This window comes from Gymnoscopelus microlampas (assembly GCF_963454915.1).
Source record: "Gymnoscopelus microlampas genome assembly, chromosome: 14".
In the NCBI taxonomy this organism is placed as follows: Eukaryota; Metazoa; Chordata; class Actinopteri; order Myctophiformes; family Myctophidae; genus Gymnoscopelus; species Gymnoscopelus microlampas.
The window spans coordinates 32,087,475-32,113,144 of NC_139951.1; the positions used below are offsets into that span (position 1 = coordinate 32,087,475).

At 43.0% G+C, this 25,670-nt stretch overlaps 2 protein-coding genes across 3 annotated transcripts in view; one reads left to right on the plus strand and one right to left on the minus strand.

The window, feature by feature from the left end:
* Window positions 1–273: 273 nt before the first annotated feature.
* On the minus strand, window positions 274–6,225 carry zdhhc4 (zDHHC palmitoyltransferase 4). Of its 2 annotated transcripts, none has more exons than XM_084078491.1 (7): window positions 6,105–6,225; window positions 5,127–5,261; window positions 4,669–4,742; window positions 3,918–4,096; window positions 3,417–3,542; window positions 1,556–1,800; window positions 274–920 (listed from the first exon to the last, which is right to left on the minus strand). In XM_084078491.1, the coding sequence occupies exons 2-7, from the start codon at window positions 5,247–5,249 to the stop codon at window positions 615–617; spliced, it is 1,053 nt and encodes a 350-aa protein (XP_083934617.1). In that variant the 5' UTR covers window positions 5,250–5,261; window positions 6,105–6,225; the 3' UTR covers window positions 274–614. The 2 variants fall into 2 exon arrangements, with proteins under 2 accessions (XP_083934617.1, XP_083934616.1); XM_084078490.1 differs by having other exon boundaries at window positions 5,969–6,197.
* A 1,100-nt stretch (window positions 6,226–7,325) lies between these two features.
* Window positions 7,326–25,670, plus strand: part of grid2ipb (glutamate receptor, ionotropic, delta 2 (Grid2) interacting protein, b) — a gene marked incomplete at its 3' end in the record, with an annotated part of 54,091 nt that continues 35,746 nt past the window's right edge. Inside the window, exons 1-4 of the mRNA XM_084078477.1 lie at window positions 7,326–7,367; window positions 12,284–12,537; window positions 12,708–13,028; window positions 13,845–13,999. Coding sequence (XP_083934603.1) covers window positions 12,292–12,537; window positions 12,708–13,028; window positions 13,845–13,999 — 722 coding nt within the window. The 5' untranslated portion in view covers window positions 7,326–7,367; window positions 12,284–12,291. The remainder of the gene's footprint in view (window positions 7,368–12,283; window positions 12,538–12,707; window positions 13,029–13,844; window positions 14,000–25,670) is intronic.

Here is a 25,670-nt window from a genome sequence, read left to right on the forward strand (position 1 = left end):
CACCAAATTATGTACACATGATCATGGGAGTAGTGACTCGTGACACAAACAACTGTTTGATATTCCATACCATTTAGCTGTAATTGGCTTCCAAAATGAGTGGGAGGGGCAGTGACAGTTCTATGGCACTATTTATGTCCATACGTGGGCAAAGTTTCAGCCCAATCTGCCCTTTTTTGACTTCCAGTACACAATGAAAGTTATATATATAAAATAATAATCAGTCACAATATGTGAAAAATATGAATTACTTAGACATTTTTTATTTATTAAAGTTCCTGCTTCCCCATACAAAGAAACATTACTTTACAAGATATAAAGCACAGCACAATCTAAAAAACTATGTACAATACAGCAGTGGTTCTCACGTCTTACACAGCAAAAATACTGACTGTTAATTTAACTCTTGAGATTACAAATGGAACCAAATGGACCCGCTGACCCCATCTCTACACTCTCAAGAGTTAAATTAACATTCAAGATTTTGCATTTTAACGTGGACATTTACAGTACTGCTGGTTTGCATTCCAGCAGTCAAATCAGGGATCAAGTGACACCGACAGAAAACCACTAGTAGTGGTCTGGGTGAGCAGAGTTGAGAACCATTGCGTTGCTCAATTGTCTTTCTTGTGAACGGCGCCGGGCCGTGGAGGGAGGAAAACCTCTCTCAGGTTTGGGAGTAATCCGCGGCTGTAGAAGTGTCCTTTGGCGTGTTCCGGAGCCGGGCCGTGGAGGTGGTCTGCTGTGGAGGCGGGGTGGCAGTGCTGGCAGACGTAACCTCGGCTCTTGTACCACTCGTTGGAGGTGTGGTTGACCAGGGCCAGGTAGGCGTGGAACAGAGCATAGCCTGCCAGTAGGAGGAAGATGAAGACCAGGAAGCCCAGCATGAACACAATCCGAGGGAAGGTCAGGAACAGATGCTATGAGGGGTAAGAGGTGGTAAAGCAAGATGTTGTTTTCACTGCGCGGCTCTGCAGGACAATAGCTGTCTATAAGAGTGTGGGTCTGTGTGTGTGTGTGTGTATAGAGCTACACAAACCACTAGGCGGATCAGGGACAAACTTCGTATGCACACTCGCAGTAGTAACAAATATCTAACTTTATTTTTATAATGGAAGTCAATGGGTGTTGGATCAGCCTGAAACCTTGTTGAAATTGGAAGTCATATCGTCAATGATAATATGTCAGACGACTGGCTGTTATAATGAAGGGAGAGTGCCATTAAAAAAAACCACAGTTTGACGTTACAGGCTGGCCACGTTAAGTCTGAGATCCACACCGTTCCCCAGATCCACATGATTTGATTTTTTTTTTATTAAAAAGGGGAATGGACAACTGTGGACAAGTTGCCAGCAATAAATAAATTAGTGTAACCAAGTAGTGTATGCTGTCCAAACAAAATTGATAATTAACACATTGCTATACAGCAGAAATACCCATCGCAATTTAGCCCACTAAGCAACCTTTTTGGGCTATGTGCAATGAGAAACTAACCTCTAAATTCCCTTCCTGCTCAGTGCGTTTGTGCTGTATTTTGAACAGGACTCGTTCTTACCTGTATAACAAAAAGTGGTCCTGTGGGCTGCTGTTGGCCGTGATGGTCTATGTAGCTGGCTCTCAGGAGTCCTGACCTCAGCACAGCGTGTAGCAGCATGTCGGCTATGAGCAGAGCCATGTCTCCGGCCATGACGCACATGCTGCACAGGTACAGCAGGAAGTAGCCGGCGTTCTTGGCCCCGATGCAGTTGTTGACCCAGACACAGTGGTGATCAAAGCGTTCCACACATCTGTTGCACACTCCTGAAATGTACAGGGAGGCGCTTTAAAAAATATCTTAAAAGCTATTTCTGCCTTGAGCTGTACCTTTGCTACTTTCATAACAAAGTGTACAAAAAGCGGTGTGCAGTCAAAGCCCAGCACATCATCAAGGACAAGCACCACCCAAGTAGCCTGGGACCAGACGAATCTGCGAGTGCAAAAAATAATTGCACTCTGCGATTTGAGTCTGGCACCGCTCCATAGAGAATCCATTTCCTGCTCCAGAAGACGTGTGTGACCAATCAGGGCCCAGTATTCGAATATGGGAGACTGTAATTGGTAGTTGGTTGTAGGTCTAACCAATTGCGTCGAGGGCCATTGTTTTGATCCCGCCCCTTGGGGAAAAAAAACGTCCTCATGGAAGCACCAGACTCATATCCACACAGTGATATAGTCTGTCTACGCCAGGCTACCACCCAAGTCACAAACTGTTCGAACGCCTTCACCCTGCTGCCGTCAGACTGCTGAGCAGCCTGGTGACAGGCGGTGCTGTCAGGCTGGTCTCGGACCTTTGCTCTTCCTTGAACCTACCTGTGGATTATACCAGGGAAAAGTGACTTGACTTTTTTTTTTCTTAGCTCTTCCTCATGGACCTACTTATTATACCAGTGTCTGTCTACTTTATGTGGATTATGCGGTCGACAAGCACTGACATTTTGCACCTTAATCCCATGTGCAACGCACTGACTTTTGTCTTTTTATTGTGTTTTTGTTTTTAGCAACGTCCATAAGTATTTCATGCACAGTATACGTCTGCTGTTATGCTCACGCACCGTTATACCTTATCTCAGGTACCATGTGTAAATATGTAGATAACTTGTTTGATACCCCCCCCCCTTCTTCTTCCCTCTTTTTTCTATTGAAAATGAAAACGAATTTCACCCACTTTTTTTACTTCTGTAAACCTGTGATGTGACAATAAAGCTGATTCTGATTCTGAAGTCTGAAAAATAAAGCCATTAACAGGATACTATTAATGGCTCTATGAACTCTATAAGCTGATGAATAGAATACTTAGGACCAAAATGGAAAGTCCCCAGGACTTTTTTGTGTAATCGTTTTAGCGTTAATGTCTTACTGTACCATGTGCTGTTAAGATTTCTGACTAATACAGTATTCAATCAATCCATCAATTAAGTTCAACAAGTTGTCTATGAGTGTTGCCTGGACAAATATGCCCATATATGGACTGGACATGTCCAACTTCAATGCAAATCGGCGAGTGTCACGCCTTCTCCAACTATGGGTGTGTTCGGAAATTGCGCACCGGAGCGCACTCGCCTATTAGTTTGTATTGGCCAGTGCGCTCAGTGCTGTATTTCCGAACGCACCCATAAACAACAGTATTTTCAGCTGTTCTCTTCTAGCCTGATGTAATGCTGAATAGTGTCTACACCCATCCATTCCCCACCTTCTCAGCAAGGAGATCATGAGAGAGACACTTAACCTTGTTAACCATGTGCTCATTGTTAAGTGTTAAGCCAAGATTCAGAGAACACCATGTGAGATGCTGTGTGGACTTCAAACTTTCATGCCAGCAGATGTTGCTTCCAACGAGAGCCATTAAAACCATATACGGTAGTATTTCGAGCACTCACTGCAGTGTTTGGAGCGAGCTGGTTTGACCAGCTGGCAGGTGGGACAGGATACCCCAGGATGGAACATCCTCTTGTCATAAGGATATAACTGCAGCAGGGCACCCACTCTCTTCTTTGTTATTGTGCCTGTGAAAGGACAAGAGCAACTGTTAAAAAGAGAACAAACCTTTTGGGTCAGTGGCACCAGATAAAATGTAACCACTTGTGTCCTTTACCACCAGTGTCCTTATTTTGGGAAATTCATTATAGGCGTTTAAAAAAATAGGGAAAATAGCTAATCTACAAGGTCACAATATGTCACACTGTGACATGTTGGGACCTTGTAGATTGGCTATTTGTGCTGTGCGATGCCGTCATATGACAAAGTATAACATAGTACTTGTGCGTTTAAAAATGTATTCTGGCGATTCAAATGTACATTACATTACAATTTGTACATCTCAGGTACACGTGTGGTTCATAAGGGGAGGATATTAACCACTATGAGAACGAATCACAAACCTGGATCTGTTGTGATGCAGCGGTAGAACAGGTAGGTCTGGACGGCCAGCAGGACATAAGGCACAGATAGGCTGGTCAGAGCGGTGTCCATCTGCCTGCAGTAGCCAAACACCTCGTAGGTAAACTCTGCATACACAGCTCCTTCCAGTAGGAGATGCAGGTAGATGAACATGTTGTTTCTGTGACAATGAACAAAAGACAAAGAAATATAAACTAGAGTGCTCCGATACCGATACCAGTATCGGAAAAGCTGCCGATACTGCCTAAAATGCTGGTATCGGTGAGTATGGCAGTCTATGCGATTCCCATACCACATCATTTATTGAAATGATAAATGTCATTTACTGTGATCAATTATTTTGTAATTTGAATGCTTCAGTTGATAATGCACTACTGTGTAATATATATATATATATTTATTTTATTCCTGGATCAGTGGTTCTCAAACCTTTACATTTCAAGGACCCCCATAACTCTGAGTGTAAAAATGGAACCAAAGGGTCAGTTTGGTTCCACTTGTACACTCTCAGAGTTACAGACCTGTAAGGGTCCATTTGGAATCGGTACATCTCTAACATAAACCTGTGTGAGACTATGATGGAAAAAGACAAGAGTTTATGTTCATATTAGAACAGGATGTTTTAGAAACAGAATGTATAAGAGAAAAGCTATACTATGACTGAGTAGTAGTAGAAGTAGGTAGTAATGACTTGACCATTAATGCTGGATACCAGTAGTTCCATCTACCCACCTTTGATGAAACAGTCTGTGTAAGATCCTCTGCGAGAACCTCTGAAGCCATTTTGGTGTAATTAGTGCAAGTAACTGGGAAAAAAACAAGAGGACATTGAAGGCCCGGGGTTATGTCCAAACTGCATATCAATATAAAACAGTAGACGACTATGGATAATGCATTTCTCCCAAAGAGCAATTGTTTTCTAAACTTTCTTAGTTGGATCAAATTGGATTTTAACTTACACTCACAATCATTTTCTAAAGATAAAGATAAAACTGCCTGTACACACGATGACCACAATAAAAACCAAATTTCAACAAAAAAGGGTAGGGTAAGTGATTTACTTTGGTAAATAAATACATATATACATTATACAAAATGGATACTTTATCTATAACCCTTTCTGCCAGTTCATGCACTTTATTGCAAGGCTGCAGTGCCACTATGTGGTTATATATTGAACTGCAGCTTACCTTGGATGTGTATTTTTGGAGGACACTAAACGGGGTCTGTCGCTGTCCTGAGTATTTGCAGACCAGGGCGATACATGTCAACACCACAGCGACATAGATAGCAAACAGAGTGAGGAAGTCCATGGTTCACATCACCTGCCACGTTAATAGTAACATTAGAACAGTAGACAGTGGTGGAAAAAGTATTCACATGTTTTACTTTTTGGTAAAAGTATCAATACTGCAATGTAGAAATACTCTGTTTACAAGTAAAAGTCCGGAATTCAAAATGTACTATTGGTATCAAAATGTAATTAAAGTACCAAAAGTAGAAAGTACTCATTATGCAGAATGTCCCAGTTCACAAGTTTTCAAATGTATAAATTGTATTACTCTTTTGAAAATAGCAGATCTACAGGCTCACAATGCTTGTCGCAGAGGCATTCAGAGCTTGTAGAAATGTATATATGGTTAATGTATGTTTTGCAATAATAATCAAAATATACAAACTAGTAACTAAAGTTTTCAAACAATTGTAGTGGAATAAAAGTAGAATATTTGCCTCTGAGGTGTAGTGGATTAGAAAGTACTGAAAAGTGGAAATACTCCAGTAAAGAATACCTCAAAATTGTATTCAAGTACAGTACTTGAGTAAATGTGCTACTTACACCACTGCAGGTTAGTAGTAATACTGCGGCAGTATAGATAACAACAGTGATAATAGTACAAACCTAACGTTAAACTAACGTTTGTTTCAAATGTGATTTCCTAGCAGCAGCTATACTCCAACTGTTGGCAAAGCTTGTCTGTGTAACATTCCTGCTGTCATTATTGTTCAGTGTCTTTATCCATTAGTCCCTTACCGTGTTACAAGTTAATCATAGCGACGAACAATACATAGCATGTATTTTTATCAACATGGTTAGCTGCAGTAAAGAAGTAACAGCACAGTGTAGTAGGTAGGAAAACTAAACCATATAAAAGAGGAAAACGCCTCACTTTCGACCCATGTTTGAACTACTTCCGTATCATCTGTGGCTAAAGCTAGCTTGGCGAAAAGAACAGATCTGCAAGCCAAAAACGCCTCGCGACAGGTTGAATTTCATGTTGGAGATCAGTTATTTTTGGCAAGCGACGTCATCGAAGCCGTATACTGACCTCACTTAAAGGCAGTAACTAGTTGCTGGCAGCAACTAGCCCCTACGGAACCTCTCCCTCCGCTGTACGCTGTATTGCTCCGAGATGAGGTCCCTCGTTAGTTACTGCCGTCTGTTTTCGAAATGGTCGCACGTCTTCCACTTTACATGTTTCTTACCCCTTTCTGCACATCGTATCCAAAAAGTAAAGCATTTCCGCCACTCTCTCAGATGTTTTAAGTTTTAACGCGCCATAAAAGCTATCCAACGGGTTGAAGAAAGTATTTAATTTGCCTCGGTTTTCATCCGGTTCCATAATATTTTGCATTAGAAGATGCAATTCAACATTTGACCAGTAGGGTAACCAGTGATGTTATCTCTACGGGCGCAACTCTTGCGCAATGTCTTAAAAACCATGTAACCGGATGAAAACCGAGGCAAATTAAATACTTTCTTCAACCCGTTGGGTAGCTTTTATGGCGCGTTAAAACTTAAAACATCTGAGAGAGTGGCGGAAATGCTTTACTTTTTGGATACGATGTGCAGAAAGGGGTAAGAAACATGTAAAGTGGAAGACGTGCGACCATTTCGAAAACAGACGGCAGTAACTAACGAGGAACCTCATCTCGGAGCTATACAGCGGAGGGAGAGGTTCCGTCGGAGCTAGGCAGCAACTAGTTATTAAGATCAAGTATCATTTTCGGGTTTCTGATCCGGTCGGAGCGGAAATAACTTTACGTCATCAGGTGGCCGGAACACATGACCGGAACTTTTTACACCGTGCACCTCCAAAATGATTCCCCCAGTTTAAAATGTGTTTAGTTTGGTATAATCGTTCCGTTTCTTGTGGTATAATATAATAATCGTTTGGTACGTCCATCTTTTATTCTAACTCGCAGCGCGACTAGCGCGATATATTATAACTCTATGGACTAGCGAGACTAAACTAATTGTTTTGCATTATGCATAGTCTACGCGTCCGCGAGACCACATTATGTGGGGAACAAAAACAATGCAACGCCAACCGGAACACACCACCGGAACACGATTCTCCCCCCCCTCCCCCATTTTTTATAAACCGGATCACGCGGGCCAGTTTGGAACGAACACCAGGCTTTCCTCCGAGGTGAGCATGGATGAAGTTGTCGTAGACCAGTGGTTTTCAACCTTTTTGGCGTCAAGGACCCCCACATTGACACACATTAGCCCAGGGACCCCCATTTGAAAATATATGCCAGGGACCCCCAATAAGAGACGATTTTCACGTCCCCCAGTTTGACATGCATTAGGCTACTACAGACCCCCATTTAATGGCATTTCTATCTCGGGACCACAATTTATATTATAAATCAATGTTAATTTAACTCTGAGTGTGTTAGGGTCCATTTGGTTCCATTTGTACACTCTCAGAGTTACAGACCCATAAGGGTCCATTTGGTTCCTATTTAGCTGGGGACCCCCTGGAACTCCCTCAAGGACCACTGGTGGTCCCCGGACCACTGGTTGAAAACCACTGTCATAGACCAATTATTTGTTTGCCAACATTGAGACTGGACGCACAGGTGATTGTTTCATGCAAGACCTGACAGAATGGGTTTCATTGAGCGCATACTGGTTCTTATCAGTGTGACGTCGTCTGTTAAGTGGTCTATAGCCAGGTGTTGTGAGCATGGAGTTGTCATAGGAGTTGTGAGCAACAACAAAAAAATAGTGTTTAACAATTCAAATCCCATACAGTATATTTCAAGGCTTAGGCCAATAGGCCCTACATATTTTTTCTTTCTTTTGTCTTCACCTACAGCAAGCTGAGTTACTTAGCCTAGTAATTCAAAATCTGTTATATATCACTTTTATTATTATTAGTATTATTAGTATTATGAATATTAATATTAATATTAATATTGTTATTATTATTATTATTATTGTATTATTATTATTATATTTTCTTTATTATCAATGTGCCATGGTACAGCTACTTCAACACAAACCATCATAAATCATCCTTTAGTTGAACCATCTCTCTGCCCTAATATTGCTCCACTGCAATGCAGTGAAGCAAGGCATCACAGCACACCTGTTGGATCTAGTTGCTCCACACTCAAGTTACAATGTCCAGTGCTAGAGAGAACAGGAGAAGGCTACTCAGACACTCTTATAGGCTGCATGTAGCCTATGTGGATGCTTTTCAAATAGGTAAGGAATGCACCTTTTAATTGTTTTGTACATTTTGCATGTCTTTTTTGTATGTGTTGTTTGCACTTGAGTTTTCCTGTGTGTGTTTTTAAATTGAGGTAAGTAGGTAGAGGTACCTTAACTGCATGCGACATGCTCTCAAAAAGCAACAATACTGTTACAGCATTGCAGTAGGTATGAATATTATACGATTTTGTAGGTTCTGTGGTTGTTGTAATGATGTTTTGTTTGTTTGTTATGTAAAGTCGATGCAAGATTCACCAGAAATGTTAAAGTACAGCAGATGTACAGTATATACGTGACAAAGGATACTGTACTCTTTTCCCCTGCTCTTTTTTTACTCAGTCACATGACATGGGCGTTTGACTGTGTGTGTGTGTGTGTGTGTGTGTGTGTGTGTGTGTGTGTGTGTGTGTGTGTGTGTGTGTGTGTGTGTGTGTGTGTGTGTGTGTGTGTGTGTGTGTGTGTGTGTGTGTGTGTGGAGAAATCCAACCACTTGAACTACGTGTTGAATTATTCAGTTGGTGCAGTACAGGTTGTTCCTTCTTGTTTGCTGTGCCAATAATGACGCTTCACTCATAGTCAGACCTGTCCAGTAGCTACTGTGTGTGCCACGTCCGTTCTTCCTCACTTATTACTAACAGCCTTTTGAATGAGAGCAGACTGTTCCAATATACGTAATTGTTTTCAATTTACAGTTGTTTTTCAACTGTTTGACAGTTTGAAGTTAAGAGAGAGACAACAGGCAGGATAAAAAACCCAAAAGCCTAAAGTACAGGATATTGCACCGTATCATACAGGAAAATCAGTCATTTCCAGTGAACAATACAGTCTTATGTTTAAGTACAATATACATTCAGGCTTAAACCTCTAGAGGTACATACATGGGGTTCAACACAGGGCTCTTTTTTATTAACCACTTTCAAACTGGTGTGGATAAGTGGGCAGCAACTACAAGTAACTACTTCTTGGAAACGTAACTGTACGACAAAGCCTTAAGGGTCAAATGGGTCTTACTCCCCCGCGATGATGACACACCATGGTGACATCACAGTGACGGGATACGGGGAGCGTGACAGTAGGCCTACCCTCCCCTTCAGCCAGTCGGCTGTTAGCTGCGGAACTCCTGGATGAGGCATGGGTCCAAAATCTGGGCATGGGGAACCCATGAACGTTCCTCGGGGGCCATAGCCCTCCTAATCGACCAGATAATTGAAAAAAACTGTCCCCGGCAGCACACATCCAATAGCCACCAGATAGTATAGGCAGGGTGGTCATCTATCATCCTGGGTGGAGGGGAGGGGAGGTAACGGGCTTAACATGGGACACATGGAAGATGTCCTGCAGGATGAATGCATGAAGGGGAACTTCTAACATCGATACCACTGTATACCAACACCTAATACACATCTATAGGAGGGTTCAATAACAATTGACCAAAACACTACTAAAGTTCATACACTGCGAATTAAAAAGTCCACTGCTCTGTGTATGTTTGAGGCAGGGGACCATGTGCCCCTGTTTACGCCTCAGGAGATCCGAAGATCCAACCCATAATCCCACTAATCCTAAAGTCCTAAATTGCCCCCCCCTGCTCTTACTTCTCAATCGACTAAACACTCTGCACACACATATGGATGTTACACACATATATAGACATGCACACATGCCGTACACCCACGTGTGAATACACACACACACATATGCACACAGACACACACGGCCATTTAGGCATGCGTTCCAATTAGTGCTCATCATGCCTCGACGGTGAGCGTGAGCGATTCTGGGCCAGAACGGGTCCCTTGGAGAGCCACCTAGCTGAGAGAGAAAGAGAAGAGCAGGGAGAAGACAGAGGAAAAGAGTCACAGTGGAGTATTTATAGAAAAATGAGGCCTCACTTTAGCTCTTTTTGGAGGGAGAGTTATTAAGGAATGGAGCAGCGCGGGCGCACGTGTCCCAGTTTTCAGGTTAACACTGTGGTGAGCGGGCTGGCCCTAAGGATGAATCAGGAATGAGATGCAGGACACTCACTTACTCACTCACTCGCTCACTCGCTCTGCACACCCAGACACAGAGACCACACTTTTTTCCTGCACAGTCACCTGTGCTTGTTGTGGAGGGAGGTGACGATGCTCTGTCCATGACAGAAGGATGAAGATGGGGCAGCATTTTTGCGGTTCTTCTCCTCTGTAGTTTGACCAGATGTTGTTGCAGGGGGGAGGGGGGAAGTCAGCTGGGGAGCTCTTTCCCCCCTTTTCCATTTTTTGTTGCTGGCCTTTCTCTTCCTGTCATTTTGAGAGTTAAGAAGACAGATTGGATCCTATAGCCACCTGCTATCCCACGCAGTGTGATTCCAAGATGAAGAAGTTCCTGCAGAACAAAAAGGGCAGACAGTCTTTTCGACAGAGAAGACTGTCGTTTCCAACTAGAGAAGCCTGTAAGTCTGAAAGTCCTCTGTGTCACAGCTTTGTGTCTGACCATGGGACCCACAGCACTGGAGGCTCGGTGCTACACCACTGCCGCTCACGCTGAGTTGTGCGGTTAAGGGTAGACTAAAAAGAGCCCCGATTTAAATTCAGGGATATTTTCTGGCAGGGTAAGGCATGTCTTGCCAGGAAGATGTTTGGACCCTGTTACATGCGGGTTGATTCTTTTATAAAGTCCAAATTTGCCCTTAAACGATGGCACACCCCAAAACCACAATAACCTGTAATGTTCTTATTTTACCCTTTTATTTGTTGCATTATGCAGTACTTCGTACACTTGATAGTATTTCCTATTACTATAGGCCCTGTGAAATCACCACTCACTCGACAGCAGAGAGCTGTGTGTGTGCTTAGTGGGTGAACGAGAGGTGTGCCTTCAAGTTCATCGAGGTCAAAAAGTCTGTCATTTGATTGGCTGCTGTGGAGCATTAAACCATGTCACCTATAGGGACCTGGCTGAGAGAGTGTCATAGTTCAGAGCAGAGGGATGCAGAGCCACACTGCAGGCAGCAGGGATTGAGGCAGGAGAGATGACAGAAGGACCAAGTGACACCGGGCCAATCGTTTCCATTTTATTTGGATAGATAAGACTCAAGGATTTATTGATCACTGTTTCTTTCTGACATAGAGTAGTTTGATGCCGATGGCAGAAACAGGTACTGTATGCGTGTGTGAGCGTGTGTGTGTGTGTGTGTGTGTGTGTGTGTGTGTGTGTGTGTGTGTGTGTGTGTGTGTGTGTGTGTGTGTGTGTGTGTGTGTGTGTGTGTGTGTGTGTGTGTGTGTGTGTGTGTGTGTGTGTGTGTGCGTGCACGTGCGCGCAAATGCTTTCCTTCATCTGTCTTACGTCTCCACAGGCTTGTTGAGGGAGGGAAGGGAAAGGGTATTTTAGGTTATGGTGTGTTGTTTGACCCAAATGTCTTCATCTGTCTAGTCTCACGCTGCGCTTCAGATACAGTATTTGTCTTTGATGAAACTCTTACTTCACCATAGCTTTCAAAATGATTGGGGTGGTCTGCCCAAAGCATGTACTGTATAGAGGATTATGACAAATCTACTGTATATTGTTTAATCTTACTTTAACTGGTGCTATCCAGAGCAAGTTAAAAGTGACTGAGTGGGTAGAGGTCGAGGTCTTTCTCAAGGACATTTCTGCCAGATGCATGGCTGTTACCATTTGTTATCGCAGGGAACTAACATGAACTTTTGGTCCGCTTATTAGCTTTCTACATTTATTGAGAAAGATGATTGAAAAGATGAGAGAAATAACAAAAGATGTGAGAGGGTTGGTTTGATCTTAGGCCATGAAGGGATTACATGTCGCTCAAGCATTTAGTGGTCTGAACCTGTTACCTCTCCCCTCCAGACATCAACATGCCCACATCCAACCATGGCTGGCCTGAAGAATTTGGCTTCCAGCTGGGAGGGAACGGCCCCACCTACATCCTGGCCGTGGAGGAAGGGAGCAGTGCCTACCTGGCGGGGCTGCAGCCAGGGGACCAGGTGCTGGAGATTGAAGGCCAAAACGTGTCAACGTTAGGCTCCCAGGCCGTCATCGCCATAGCCCAGACCCAGAAGAACATCCCGCCAAGCATTGGAGTGGTGTCACGCATACAACAAGTACTGAAGAGTTGGCCAGTATAATATAAAAATATCACAATTTATGGACCATTTATGATTCATGATATTGTTACTTTGTCCCCATGTTATACATGCGTCTATTTTACTTCAATCAGGCTTTTGATTAACTGCTAATCATAAGCAAATGAAAATTAACTGACTCTTTGCAGATGGACATTACTCCCGGGCCTGATGGTCGTTTTGGCTTCACCATCGTGGGAGACTGCCCCTTGCTGGTGGAGGACTGCTCTCCTTGCTCTCCAGCGGGCCGCAGCGGCCTGAGGGCCGGCGACTATGTCATGGAGGTCAACGGCATACCTGTCAGGCAGCACGAGATGGCTGCCACGCTCATCAAGTCATCCCAGGGCCGTACGCTGCGTCTCGGGGTGCTCTGCCTTGGCCCCAGGCAGAAACGCAGCAGCAGTGTGGAGGACAGCCAGATGGGGACGAGGCCCGACCGCAAACACAAGGCCCTGGAGTTCAACAGGAAGGTCAGTGTGCCAGGGTTAAGCATACTGTATGTATATTATAGTGGGGACCAGGAATCCCCGGCCATTAATGCATGTTGCTCACCCGTACTCCTCCTTCCGAGTATATGTGTCCTATAGACGAATCTCTCAGAGCGCTGCCTGTAGCTGCGGTGTCGCGGTGCGGAGCGGCAGCCGCTTGACACCACAGTTATGATTTCCGCTCTGTGGATTCGTCTATAGGGGCTTGGTGTTATAATTTATGCTCTGTGTACCACAGTGTCGCGCACCGAAAATGGCAGACCTGGGGCGGACTCACATAATGCACGACAGACAATGCGTCTGAAACGCAAGGATGTATATTGTATATATCATGGGTGACTTTACCACTGCGCTCGGGTGGCGCAGTGGTAAACCACCACTGATGGTTGTGGGTTTGAATCCACTGTGGTGCATCCGGCTTTGTCGGGCGTCTATGGGGGGAAGGTGATATTGGTCATCATTGCACATCTTCCTACGGGCTGTGGCGGCACCTGTCAGCGGGGAGTGTTGGGCGGGAGGAGTAGGATATGACAGTATAGTAACAACACAGAAATGTGTGTGGGGAGGATTGGCATAACGACTCCATTGGGGAGAAAAAGGGGTAAAAATAAATAAATAGTATATATCATGTACCCTGTAGATTAGAGCAGAAAGATAGTTTTATTTAATGCAATGACGTTTCAAGCAACACAGGCGTCTTCCTTTAATATTTCTATGAAATATCGGCAGAATCACTCCAAAAACGCTTGGTATCAACTTTCAAAAAACCCTCTAACCATTCTCATGCATTGTCCTCAGATTGAGCAGATCCTGGGTGCGGAGCCCGAGGTGAAAGAGAGGCTGTTTGCTGTACTGAAGCAGTATGCTGCCGAGAAGAAAGTTGAGTGGCTGGCCTCGGTGCTGCCAGACATACTGATCACCGATGAGCAGCGTCAACTTATCTCCAGCATCAGGTAACTGAGGACTCTGTTTTGCCTCTGCTCTGCTGTACACATCAACACCATTATTGTTGTATTAGGGACACTGAAATGCAAGTTGCCTATACAACAGCACAGACAATACAACATCAAAAGAAGGCTCATCCTGGCAATGAGTGAAAAAATTATACCGTTCCGTGGAAGGATTGCTAAATTTATGGTTGAAAGACGACTCAGAATTTTGGTTGTTAAGGCAACAGCACTCAACATGATTAACTTGGCCAGGCTTAATCCACAGGGGTCTAGCCCACGTCTAGCTGAGCTCACCTGGTGCTGTGTGGGCAGGGCAGTATAATTTATATTATGGCCAGTGTGGCCTCAGTGCATATCATTTCTTTGGGCATAGTGGCCAGGGACTCCATGAAATTCCACTATGTATGTCTCATAAATTGTGTGTTGTATGGTCATGCAATAGTTTATGTCACCTATGTATGTCTACATATAAAACAGGTAGGATAACCGAGTAGTAATAAGTATTACATTTCATGTTAGCTTGAGGGCTCCCTAGTGGCCACTCTGTATAATAAGAGTGTCCGCTAAAATGACTAAAATGAAAATACAAAATAGAATGCACTCATTGCAGGTTTCATAGCAGTTACTTCCTTGTTGCTGTTGTAGATTGTTGTACAGCTTTGGTTTTCCAATGCTCTGTTCTTTAGTATCGTCTCTAATGCTTCCCCAATCCTCACTTTGCAGTGCCAATGAAAAGTAATGTTAATCTGCTGGGATTTAAATGTAATCACCTGGTAAACAGGCTATTGTTTTTGCTCATTCTGCCGGGGGAAGATTAGGGGGGGACGTTTGCTGAGTGTCAATGTTCCCCACAACACTTTAGGTGGGCTCCATCTGTCAGCCTGCATAGGGAAAACACAGTGACTGACCGTCTCAGTCACAATGGATATGTGTGAGCCACTAGTGTTCAGTGGTGCATGACTTTGTAAGTATTTATGGCCAGTTTTGTTTTTGTTAAGATTTATGCAATCAGTAAGCATTACTTTTCCGGCCTTCTACTGTAGCTCTATCTCAGTGTTTCACAAAATGTCTTTGGCCTACAAATATATAAATTTGGGTCAGTGCAATGAATGGAGGAGTCTGATTTAACCTTCACAGATTTATTTTTGGAAACTTACAACTTGTTTTGCTTTGATGTAATAAGAAACCTGAACCTTAAAATTAAAAATTACAAATCAACCTCAACAGTTACTTTTCTTTGAAATTACAAACTAAACTGTTTTGAAATTACAAGCACATAAAGCACTTGATATATAGAAAACATCTAATTGTGTATGTACCACAGATGTGTTAATCTTTTTTTTACAAATCTCTTTTATTGATTTTTGGCAGAAAAACAAAGACAGTGAATGGATGATAGTGTAAACAAAAGGGGTCTGCAATTTTTTGATACATACAAGAAAAGTAAACATAACAACAGAGAACAAAAAACAAGACAAATGAGAACAAGAAATCATAGAAAACACAAAAAACAACACGCGCATCTCACATTCAATCCAGGACAAGGAAGGGGAGGGGAAGTTGACATGGTCGGGGAGGAGAGGGGGGGGAGGGAAGGGAGGGGAAAAGGGGGGGGGGGGGGGGGGGGGGGGGGGGGGTCTACCCAAAGTTAACTATTGAGTACTTCTACTTCAACAACCAGGGTGCCAATATGGTCCAATAGTGATTGCCACGTTTTATGAAAAGACTTTAACGAGCCGCCAAGGGAGAACCTGATTTTCTCAAGTTTAATACAATACAGGATTTCATGGATCCACCTATTATGAGTGGGAGGGGACGGATGTATCCATTTAAGGAGAATCAACCTTCTGGCTAGCAAGGTTGTAAATGCGATGACTCGCCATAATGATTTATTAGGAGTAGAATTGAGACCAAAAAGGGCGGTAAGAGGGTCAGGGTCGATTGGTTCACCCAAAGCGCTGCTCAAGGTATCAAATATTGCAGCCCAAAATCCTGACAGCTTGGGACAAGACCAGAACATGTGTATGTAGTCAGCAGGAGATTGTTTGCACCTATTACATGCGTCAGATCTCTCGGGATAAATCCTGGCTAATTTTGCGTTTGTAAAATGGACTCGATGCAAAATCTTGCATTGCAACAGTTTGTGCCTAGCACATATGGATGATGTATGCACCAAATCCAGCATTTCATCCCATTGATTGTCTAACAAAGTGATCCCGAGGTCATGATCCCATGCAGCTCTTAAGGAGTCTAGACGGGTAGGGTTAAGAATAGAAATAATATCGTATATAATAGAGGTGAGCCTCGGTATCCCAGTTCCAAGTGATAGAAAGGAATCAATCATGGAATCCGGTGGGCGGTTTGGAAACTGGGGGAATTTATTTTTAACAAAGTGTCTGATTTGGAAAAAACGAAACAAGTGGGAATTAGGGAGCTTGAATTTAACAGACAAATCTGCAAAAGAGGAGAATATACCCTTAACATAAAGGTCGTTAATAGAGCATAAGCCCTTACTTGACCAGATTCGGAATACGGGATCCGAGCATGACGGGAGAAAATGATGATTACGATACACTGGTGCCAAACCCGAGGACACATGAAGACCAAACTGTTTTCTGAAGTGAGACCAGATTTTGAGGGTATCTGACACCAATGGGTTGCGAAAAACTTGTTTTTTAACTGGGATTGGCAGCTGAGAACAGACCACTGACCAAAGCGAGATATCTGAGGAGGATGCCTCCATCTGTGCCCATCGGGGTTGAGTGCCTGCTGCTAAGTTAGTATTCCAAAAGAGAATTTTGCTAATGTTTGACGCCCAGTAGTAACGACGAATGTTAGGTAATGCTAATCCGCCCTCGGATTTAGAGAGTTGAAGAACTGCTCCCCTGATACGTGCCCTCTTATTACACCACAAAAAGGAATTAATAATCTGATCGAGTTTAGTGAAAAAAGCTTTAGTTATGAATATCGGAATTTGTTGAAAGGGATATAAAAACCGGGGCAGTACCACCATTTTAATCAAATTAACTCGTCCCAGTAAAGAGAGAGGCAGGGAGGACCATCGAGCTAAGTCTTCTTTGCAGCGGTCCACTAGTGGGCCAATGTTCCTGGAGAAAAGTTCTGTAAATACTTTTGTAACGTGGATACCCAGATATTTAAATCCATCAGTAACTTTCCTAAAGGGGAAGAGGGATTGAGGAAGTTCATCAGCAATAGCGTTAACCGTAAAGTATTCGCTTTTCTGAAGGTTAAGTTTATAGCCCGAGAGTATTTTAAACTGCTCTATGATGCGCAAGATAACAGGGAGAGAAGATGCAGGATCGGAAATATACAGCAACAGGTCGTCGGCGTACAGAGAGAGCTTATGCGTGAACCCAAAGCGGGAAATCCCCTTAAACCCCTCCTCACTGCGTAGCCATATGGCTAGCGGCTCGATGGCGAGTGCAAACAACGATGGAGACAAAGGGCAACCTTGTCTATTCCCACGGGAGAGAGTGAACTGACCAGACTTCACTCCATTAACATTAACTGAAGCCACTGGAGATGCATACAAAAGTTGAACCCATTTGACAAAATCAGAACTAAAGCCAAATTTGTTAAGTATGTGGAACAAGTATCCCCATTCCACCCTGTCAAACGCTTTCTCCGCATCTAGCGAGAGAACTATTTCAGGGGAAATGGTAGCGGGGGAGTAAATGATATTAAACAATCTTCGAGTATTAAAAAAAGAATGTCTTCCCAAAATAAAACCAGTTTGATCAGGATCAATGAGGCCAGGCATCACCAGTTGAAGACGACTTGATAGAGCCTTGGCCATAATCTTAAAGTCTACGTTTAAAAGGGATATCGGCCTATAGCTACCACATAGGAGCGGATCCTTATCCTTCTTTAACAGCAGAGATATTGAAGCTTCCGACAAAGTTGGTGGGAGCTGGCCCTTCTGGAAGGCATCATTGAATACTCGTACCAGGACTGGAGCCAAAATTTCAACAAATGTTTTAAAAAACTCTGTGGTGTAACCATCAGGTCCAGGTGACTTGCCACTTTGTAAAGATTTAATTGCCTCCGTGACCTCAAGGAGAGTTAGTGGGGCTCCAAGGCCGGCAACATGGTCCTTCTCAATTTGGGGATATGTTAAGGTATCTAATGGATTGGGCCCGTTCCAGTCTTGTATGTTGGACTCTGAGGAATATAGACCAGAGTAGTAATTTGAAAAGACATCACTAATTGCTGTAGGGTCTGTCACAATCTCTCCCGTGGTTGATTTTATTCTTGGTACCAGTCTAGAGGCACTAGCTACTCTCGCCTGATAAGCAAGCAATTTACCTGCCTTATCCCCCTGCTCGAAAAAACGCTGCCTGGACTGCAAAAGCTGTCTCTCGACTTTGCTGGTTGATAATAAATCGTATTCGGACTGAAGCTGCAAACGCTTTGTATATAGAGTGGCGGAGGGATTAACTGAATATTGATTGTCCAAATCTCGTATATCAGCTGCTATCTTAATCAACTTAGATTGCTCCGTTTTCCTGAAGTAGGAGACAAAAGAAATAATCTGTCCACGAAGATAAGCCTTAAACGATTCCCAAAGTATATCGCTCCTAATATTCGGGGTATCATTAATCTCAAAGAAAATATGTATTTGTGATGTAAGAAAATCTTTAAAAGTGGGTTCAGATAACAATTGAGGACTGAATCTCCAAAATTTGGAGGGTGGACTGCCAAGTGGAAAATTAACAACTACCGAGGTTGGGGCATGGTCGGAGATAACTATACTATGGTAATCGCATGAGACAACGTTATGCAACAATTTGTTATCGAGTAGAAAGAAATCTATGCGAGAGTAAGTATGATGGACATGTGAAAAGAAAGAGAATACTTTATTAGAAGGAAATCTGGCCCTCCAAGGATCCTCCAAGCCCAGTTTGTCAGTATGAAATTTTAAAATTTTTGCCGATTTGGATAACGCCGATTGGTTAGTAGATGATCTATCCAGATCCAAGCTTTGAACCAGGTTAAAGTCGCCACCAATGATTATTTGATGATCATTGAGATTTGGTATTGAGGAGAAGAATTTTGAAATAAATTTATCGTCATCCCAAGTAGGAGCGTATAGCGAAGCCAAAACTACCGGAGCGTTCTGCAATTTACCCGAAACTATAACGTACCTGCCATTTGGATCAGACACAGTGGTATTTAGTTCAAACGCAACATCCCGATGTATAATTATAGCTGCTCCTCTAGACCTCTCTGAGTACCTCGAGTGAAACAAGTGACCCATCCACGGCTTTTTAATGCGTGATACCTCTGCAGTACGGAGGTGTGTCTCTTGTAAAAAACAAACGTCTCCTTTTAATTGCTGTAAATGTGAAATTACCCTACCAGACTTAGTGGGAATGTTCATCCCCTTAACGTTCCAAGAAATAAAATGGATATTTCTACCGTTCATAGGCATTGATTTTCCTGTTGTATAGGCTGCACCGGCTGTACTGGCGGCTGGGTAGACGAGGGAGGGGAAGGAGGGAGGGAAGGGGGGAGAGGGTACTCACACACACCACTGACAGACGAACAACAAAACAAACACAACACATAAAACAAAAAACACAAAAAATGTCCCAATGGGAGCATTAACTCAGGTATCACCATGGATACAGGTATCACCATGGATACAAACAGTCCTGACATTAGTCAGTCCCAAAAAACTTCCGTTCCCCCTATCTTGAACAGTAATCAATAACCCCATAACCCACCCTCCTACAAACCACTGAGTGAGAAAAGGTTTACAACCAAAAACGAGATAAAAATGAGAACATGTACATCACCCTTCCATATTCACTCAGCACACATCTTAAGTGCAATTATGGACCCTTAAAGCTGGTATAATCTGAATATCAATGTTATAACATCACCAACAAACAGGCCATAACAAAATACATTCCACGTTAGAAAAACAAAAATCAGGCATAATACAGCGTACACACCCCATCCCGAGCGAACCTCACCTGTAAGGTAGTATCAAAATATCCTACAAATACAACCTGTAGTAAAAGCCCAGGTAAAAAAATAAAAATAAAAAATAAATAATAATTTCAATGATTTTTTTTTTTTTTTTTTTTTTTTTTTTCACTTAGGTTTAAGCTTCATAATAATAATCATAATCATAATGGGGTAAGATACACATATAGAGAAAAACTACAAATAAGCTTTTACAAAACCATTTTGGAAAAAATCATGTAAACGAGAGTGTCATTCATACTTGTTTTCCCAAAAATACAAGACTACCCCAAGATCACTTAAAGTTATAGCCTTCATAGTGAAAAATATAAGGGAGAGAAAGCTCGGGACAGCATATGCACACCCAAAACACCCATCCCAACATAAATAAAGTGCATATAAAGAGCAATGACAACAAAACCTTCACAATAAAACCTTAAAAACCAAGTAAAACAAAATAGCTCTGAATTCCCCATTCCACCCACTCCCCATCCGCCGCCCCCCTTACGAAAAAAAACAAACAAAAAACAATTGGCCGTCTTAAAGTCTATTAAAGATCAAATTGACATTAGAGGTATTTCAATTACAGAGGTCTGACATTATGGTAACTGCTGCATCAAGGCCATATTACAACCATTATGTTGAGGTTCAAAACTAGATAAGAAAAGCCCATATAAGAAGGCATATTGACTTAAGTTATTAACGCAGCTGACTATTTATAAGGAAAATAAGAAAAGTACAAACATAAATATAACAGACATGTAATCAAAAACATACAAAGCCAAACAAAAAATAAAGCAGGTCCAAATAAGCCTGATTAGTACTCCTCTGCATCACAAACAAGCACACTGGCCCGTGGATTTCACATAAAGGCAAACCATAAATTAGTAAAACATGTCCAACAGGCCTAATAGTGTGCCAAACAAAATCATGCCATCAAACAATAACAAAGAGGAAGAAAAGAAGAAAAGAAAAAAGGAGAGCGTCTGTAATAGTAGTCAATTAAATAAATGATTGGCCCCAGGATGAGTAAGCTACGCAGTTAACACTCCTAAGGAGATATTATTAGTCTGATGTACAAGAGAAAAAAAAAAGAGAGAAGACATAAGGAAAGTCGGCTGCTATATAAAAACTAAATTGGCCAGAGAGGCAAATTTTCACTCAAAAACACACATATTAAAGATTATAACAAAAATGACGAGTTGAAACTAGAATGCATTTATAACAGAACGGACCGTCATCACATCCTAAGTTAGATAGCGTCAAGACTAGTCAATCAGTCACAGCCGGGTTAGTTCACGTAACAATACAACAGTCAAGCTAAATACAATTACCATGTCCATGAAATGCACCTTAAATGTATATATTATCTCAATGTAGTAGCGGCCTGACGCACCATGTACAACAAAAATAAAAATAAAAGGGAGGGGGGGAGGTAGGGAGAGGAGATGAGCAGATGTCAAAAAAAAAAGAGAGAAAAAGAAAGGCGTTGCATCAAAACAGTGCTGCCGTCCCAGCTGAGCTGTGGCTAACCAGGCAGACGCCCAGCCAGCCAGCTAACAGCCCTACCAGTCCGGGCTATTATGTCCATGTCCAAAAAGAGCAAAAAATAAAAATAGAAATCGAATCGGTTCAACATCAAGCGATAGAGTAATCAGATTGAGAGTCACGAAAAAATACTGTCCAGATGAAAAAGAGAGGAAAAAAGAGCGCATCTTCAGCCCGGCAGTGTTAATCAGTGTTCAGCCGTAGCTAGCCAGCCAACGGCTAAACTAGCCTTCCACAACGGCTAGGCTAGCAAGCTAACAGCTAAACCAATCCACGCAAAAACAGTACATCTGCCAGGCCAAATACAGTTATCAAAACCAAATCTGAACAGATCAAGTCATAAGCGAAGCACCCATTACTTGCGTTTAGATGTGATGTACTTTTCGGCCTCTTCAACGGACGCCAAATGGACCTTAGCTCCGCCATTTTCGTTAGCGATCATCAACTTAGACGGGTGGTGGAGAGCAGGCCGACAGCCAAGCTTGTACAATTCGGCCATCACATCACGGTACTTGGCGCGCTGCTCCACAACATCCTGGGGATAATCTTCATGGATGGCGATTCTTTGACCCTCGTACTGCATGTTCCTCCGCTTGCGTGCCTCCCGAATAACTTTCTCCTTGATCGGAAGGTTGTGGAAACGGACGATGACATGCCTCGGCTTGTCGTTAGCACCCGGTTTAGCCTTTAGCGATCTGTGAGCTAAATCCAGCTCGGGTGGTTCAGACAGAACCTCGTCCCCCAGAAGTTCGAACAGGAAGGTGGAGAAAAAGGTAGTGGGCCTGGTCCCAGCCTCAACCGATTCTTTTACCCCGACTATACGTGCATTCCAGCGGCGACCTCTCGACTCGATATCCGAGGCTTTAGCACGCAGCTTAGCGTTGCTAGCCGCCAGCTCCGCGCATGCGGCCTCCAAGGAAACTATACGATCACTGACAGAATCTGCATTAGACTCTAATGAAGTAATACGCTGGCCATGATCAGTTATAGTGGTGTGTATAAGGTCAATTTTAGATTCCAGCGTCGCGATGCTCGTTTTAAAGTCGGTCGAAAGAGCCGTCCTGTGTTCTTCTAGTAGGCTAGTCAGGGCCTCCATGTTAATGTCGTTAGCGGCGGCGGCGGTACCGGCTTCCATCAAAATAGTGTCTTTTTTGACGTGAGCAGAAGCCCTAGTGATCATTTTCTGATGTCAAGACTTAAACGCAAACTTTTTTAATTCAAACCATACCATTTATGAGGAAGGTAGTGGGATTTCTGTTTAGGTAAAGATATGAAGCGGGGGAGCAGAGAGAGGACGCGTCTACTCCTCACCCTGCATAACCGGAAGTCATTTAACAATTATTTTCCAGATGTGTTAATCTTAACTTCAATATCAAATTTAAAGTTGTTCTGTGCAAATTTCCAAAAAAAAACGACTTTTAGCAGCCTCTGCTGGTCATTACCGTCACTGCAGGCCGTTCGTTTATCCTCTGTTACCCAGAATTCCATTCGTTTTCACCGGAAGACGGAAGTGTTTCAAAAAGCATTCTTTTAATTGTTTTTATACGATCTGTGGATCGTTTCTCTTAGCCAGTGGAGCTTTAGTTACCGTGAGCTGTGTTTTCCTTTTCTGTTTTTTTTTCGTTCTTCAAATCATACAATATCTTAAAATCAGCGTGAGTTTCCTTTTGTTATTAGCGCGGTAGTTCCTGGCCAAACAGGAAACCGGCGCGGTAGTTCCTGGCCAAACAGGAACCCGGTGGATTTCCGCTTCCTTTTTCCGGCCAGCTGACGTAATTTCCGAGGGAAAGTCATGCTCGACAGCGTTCAATAGAAAATATATAAATAAAAGGCTTTCGGAGGTGAAATTCATGGAGTGGGTGTTGTGAAACATTTGCCACTTACAAAAGATATACAATTTAACTTTAGTTTTACTGAAAACGTTACCTAGTATTACTTTAACAAATTATTTTTGTTTGAAATTGAATTAAACATAACTATAACTCATAACTAAACTAACTCTCTTCATCATGTGTCAGCCTGGACCAATGACAAAAATGTTTAGAATGTTGGTGGGATTTAATTAGTCTCTGCTTGTGCTCCTCATGTCAAGAGTGTGTGGTTTGGTTGGTTGTGAGGGAGCAAATCTATTTACTGCTCAGTGATCTAATCCTGTCTAGAGCCCGCCTACTGTATCCGGTAATTTGAACACACAAATAGGCATGCATAAATGCCGTTTCCGTATCCGGTCTAAACCGGATTTGAAAATAAATTAAAAAATATCAGGTGGGATATGATTTGTAGGAGGTCTTATGGCTATCAGTAGATATGACAAAGGCCTTTTTCTCACAGCTCACAAAAGAAGAGTTAGACAGGTACTGGACGTTAAATTTTACAATTATTATGGCCAACGAGGCTGATACGTCCAGTCATAAAAGCTGTATGCTTGTTGGTTTAGGGGTGGATTAGGAATGCTGGGTCCCTTCATTCAGGCTGTCCTCGCCTTACTGTGACTGGGTACCTGACATTTATTTAATGGTGGTGCATACTAGTGTCACGGCCAATGTGTCCAGGTGTTTCAGTTGCAATGTTTTGCACTGTTTTGCACTGTTTTGCACTGTTTTCCGTGCGTGCGTGCGTGCGTGCGTGCGTGCGTGCGTGCGTGCGTGCGTGCGTGCGTGCGTGCGTGCGTGGGTCCCAACCACTGGGACCCATGTATAGGCTTGGAGTTTATCCTAATTATTTGTGAGAACAGGTATAGTTTGTATTTAATTAATGTTCCACCTGTGCTGACACAGTGTTCAGAGTGAAGAAGGAAGTGGTTACTGATGAATAATTCAAATGGTGTCCACAGAGTGTTCCCTGTAGGGCTGCTATTAGGAGGAATGTTACCATTTGTACAAGCTCAATAATAGCGCCATAAATGACTGACACACACACACACACACACACACACGCACGCACACACACTCACACACACACACACACACACACACACACACACACACACACACACACACACACACACACACACACACACACACACACACACACACACACACACACACACACACACACACACACATACTCTCTTTCTCTTTCTCTCTCTCTCTCTCTCTCTCTCTCTCTCTCTCTCTCTCTCTCTTCTGTCTTTCTCCCATTCTTGCTTACACAATCTTTCTGTCATTTTGGAAAGTAAAAATGTAACTAAGTACATTTACTTAAGTACTGCACTTTTAAGTATTTCAATTGTTTTTTTATACTCCCAGATGCTAATATTGAACTTTTTACTCCACTACAATTTTTTCACAACTTACTTTGCAGATTTGTTTTATTAAATCAAAAAATCACACCCTGTGTGAAGGAAGCGGTGCCTTTGGGGCGGGGCTTAACTCATTTCAGTTCGTCCCTATTGGTGGTCTGAGTCCACTTACCAAATGTGTACTTGGTAGCATGCTGCAAACTGGAATAATGGCTGTTTAAAGCCCAGCCAATGGGCAGACAGAGGGGGCGGGGCTTAAGTAATTACAGTTTGTCCCTATTGGTGGTTTTAGTCCATGTCCAAAATTTGTACTCCGTAGCATGCTGCGAACTTGAGTTATGGCTGTTTAAAGGCCAGCCAATGGGAAGACAGAGGGGGCGGGGCTTGAGCAATTCATGCTCGGCCCGTATTGGTGGTCTAAGTCCACATACCAAATTTGGACTTGGTGGCATGCTGCAAACTGGAGTTATAGCTGTTTAAAATCCCGTGCTCATCCCGTGCTCATACGGGCGGACGTCTCTGGGGGTCCCTGGACCCCTCTTTGATAACCGGTGGCACGTGTGGCAAATGAGAGGAGAGATGGCATAGGCAATCTCCAAGTCCGTGTGTGTGTGTGTGTGTGTGTGTGTGTGTGTGTGTGTGTGTGTGTGTGTGCGTGTGCGTGTGTTTGTATGTGTTGCTTCTTTTCCGTGCTCATCCCGGGCTCATACACACAGACACACAGACACACAGACACACAGACACACAGACACACACACAGACACCGAGTCAAAGCCACGTATAGAGCGGTTGGCACCGCTAAAAATACACTTACTCATAAATGATAATGTATTAGGTTAAAGCTACCCTGCAGCATATAAAGTAATGAAATCAGCCCCTTGTTACCGGCTGCAA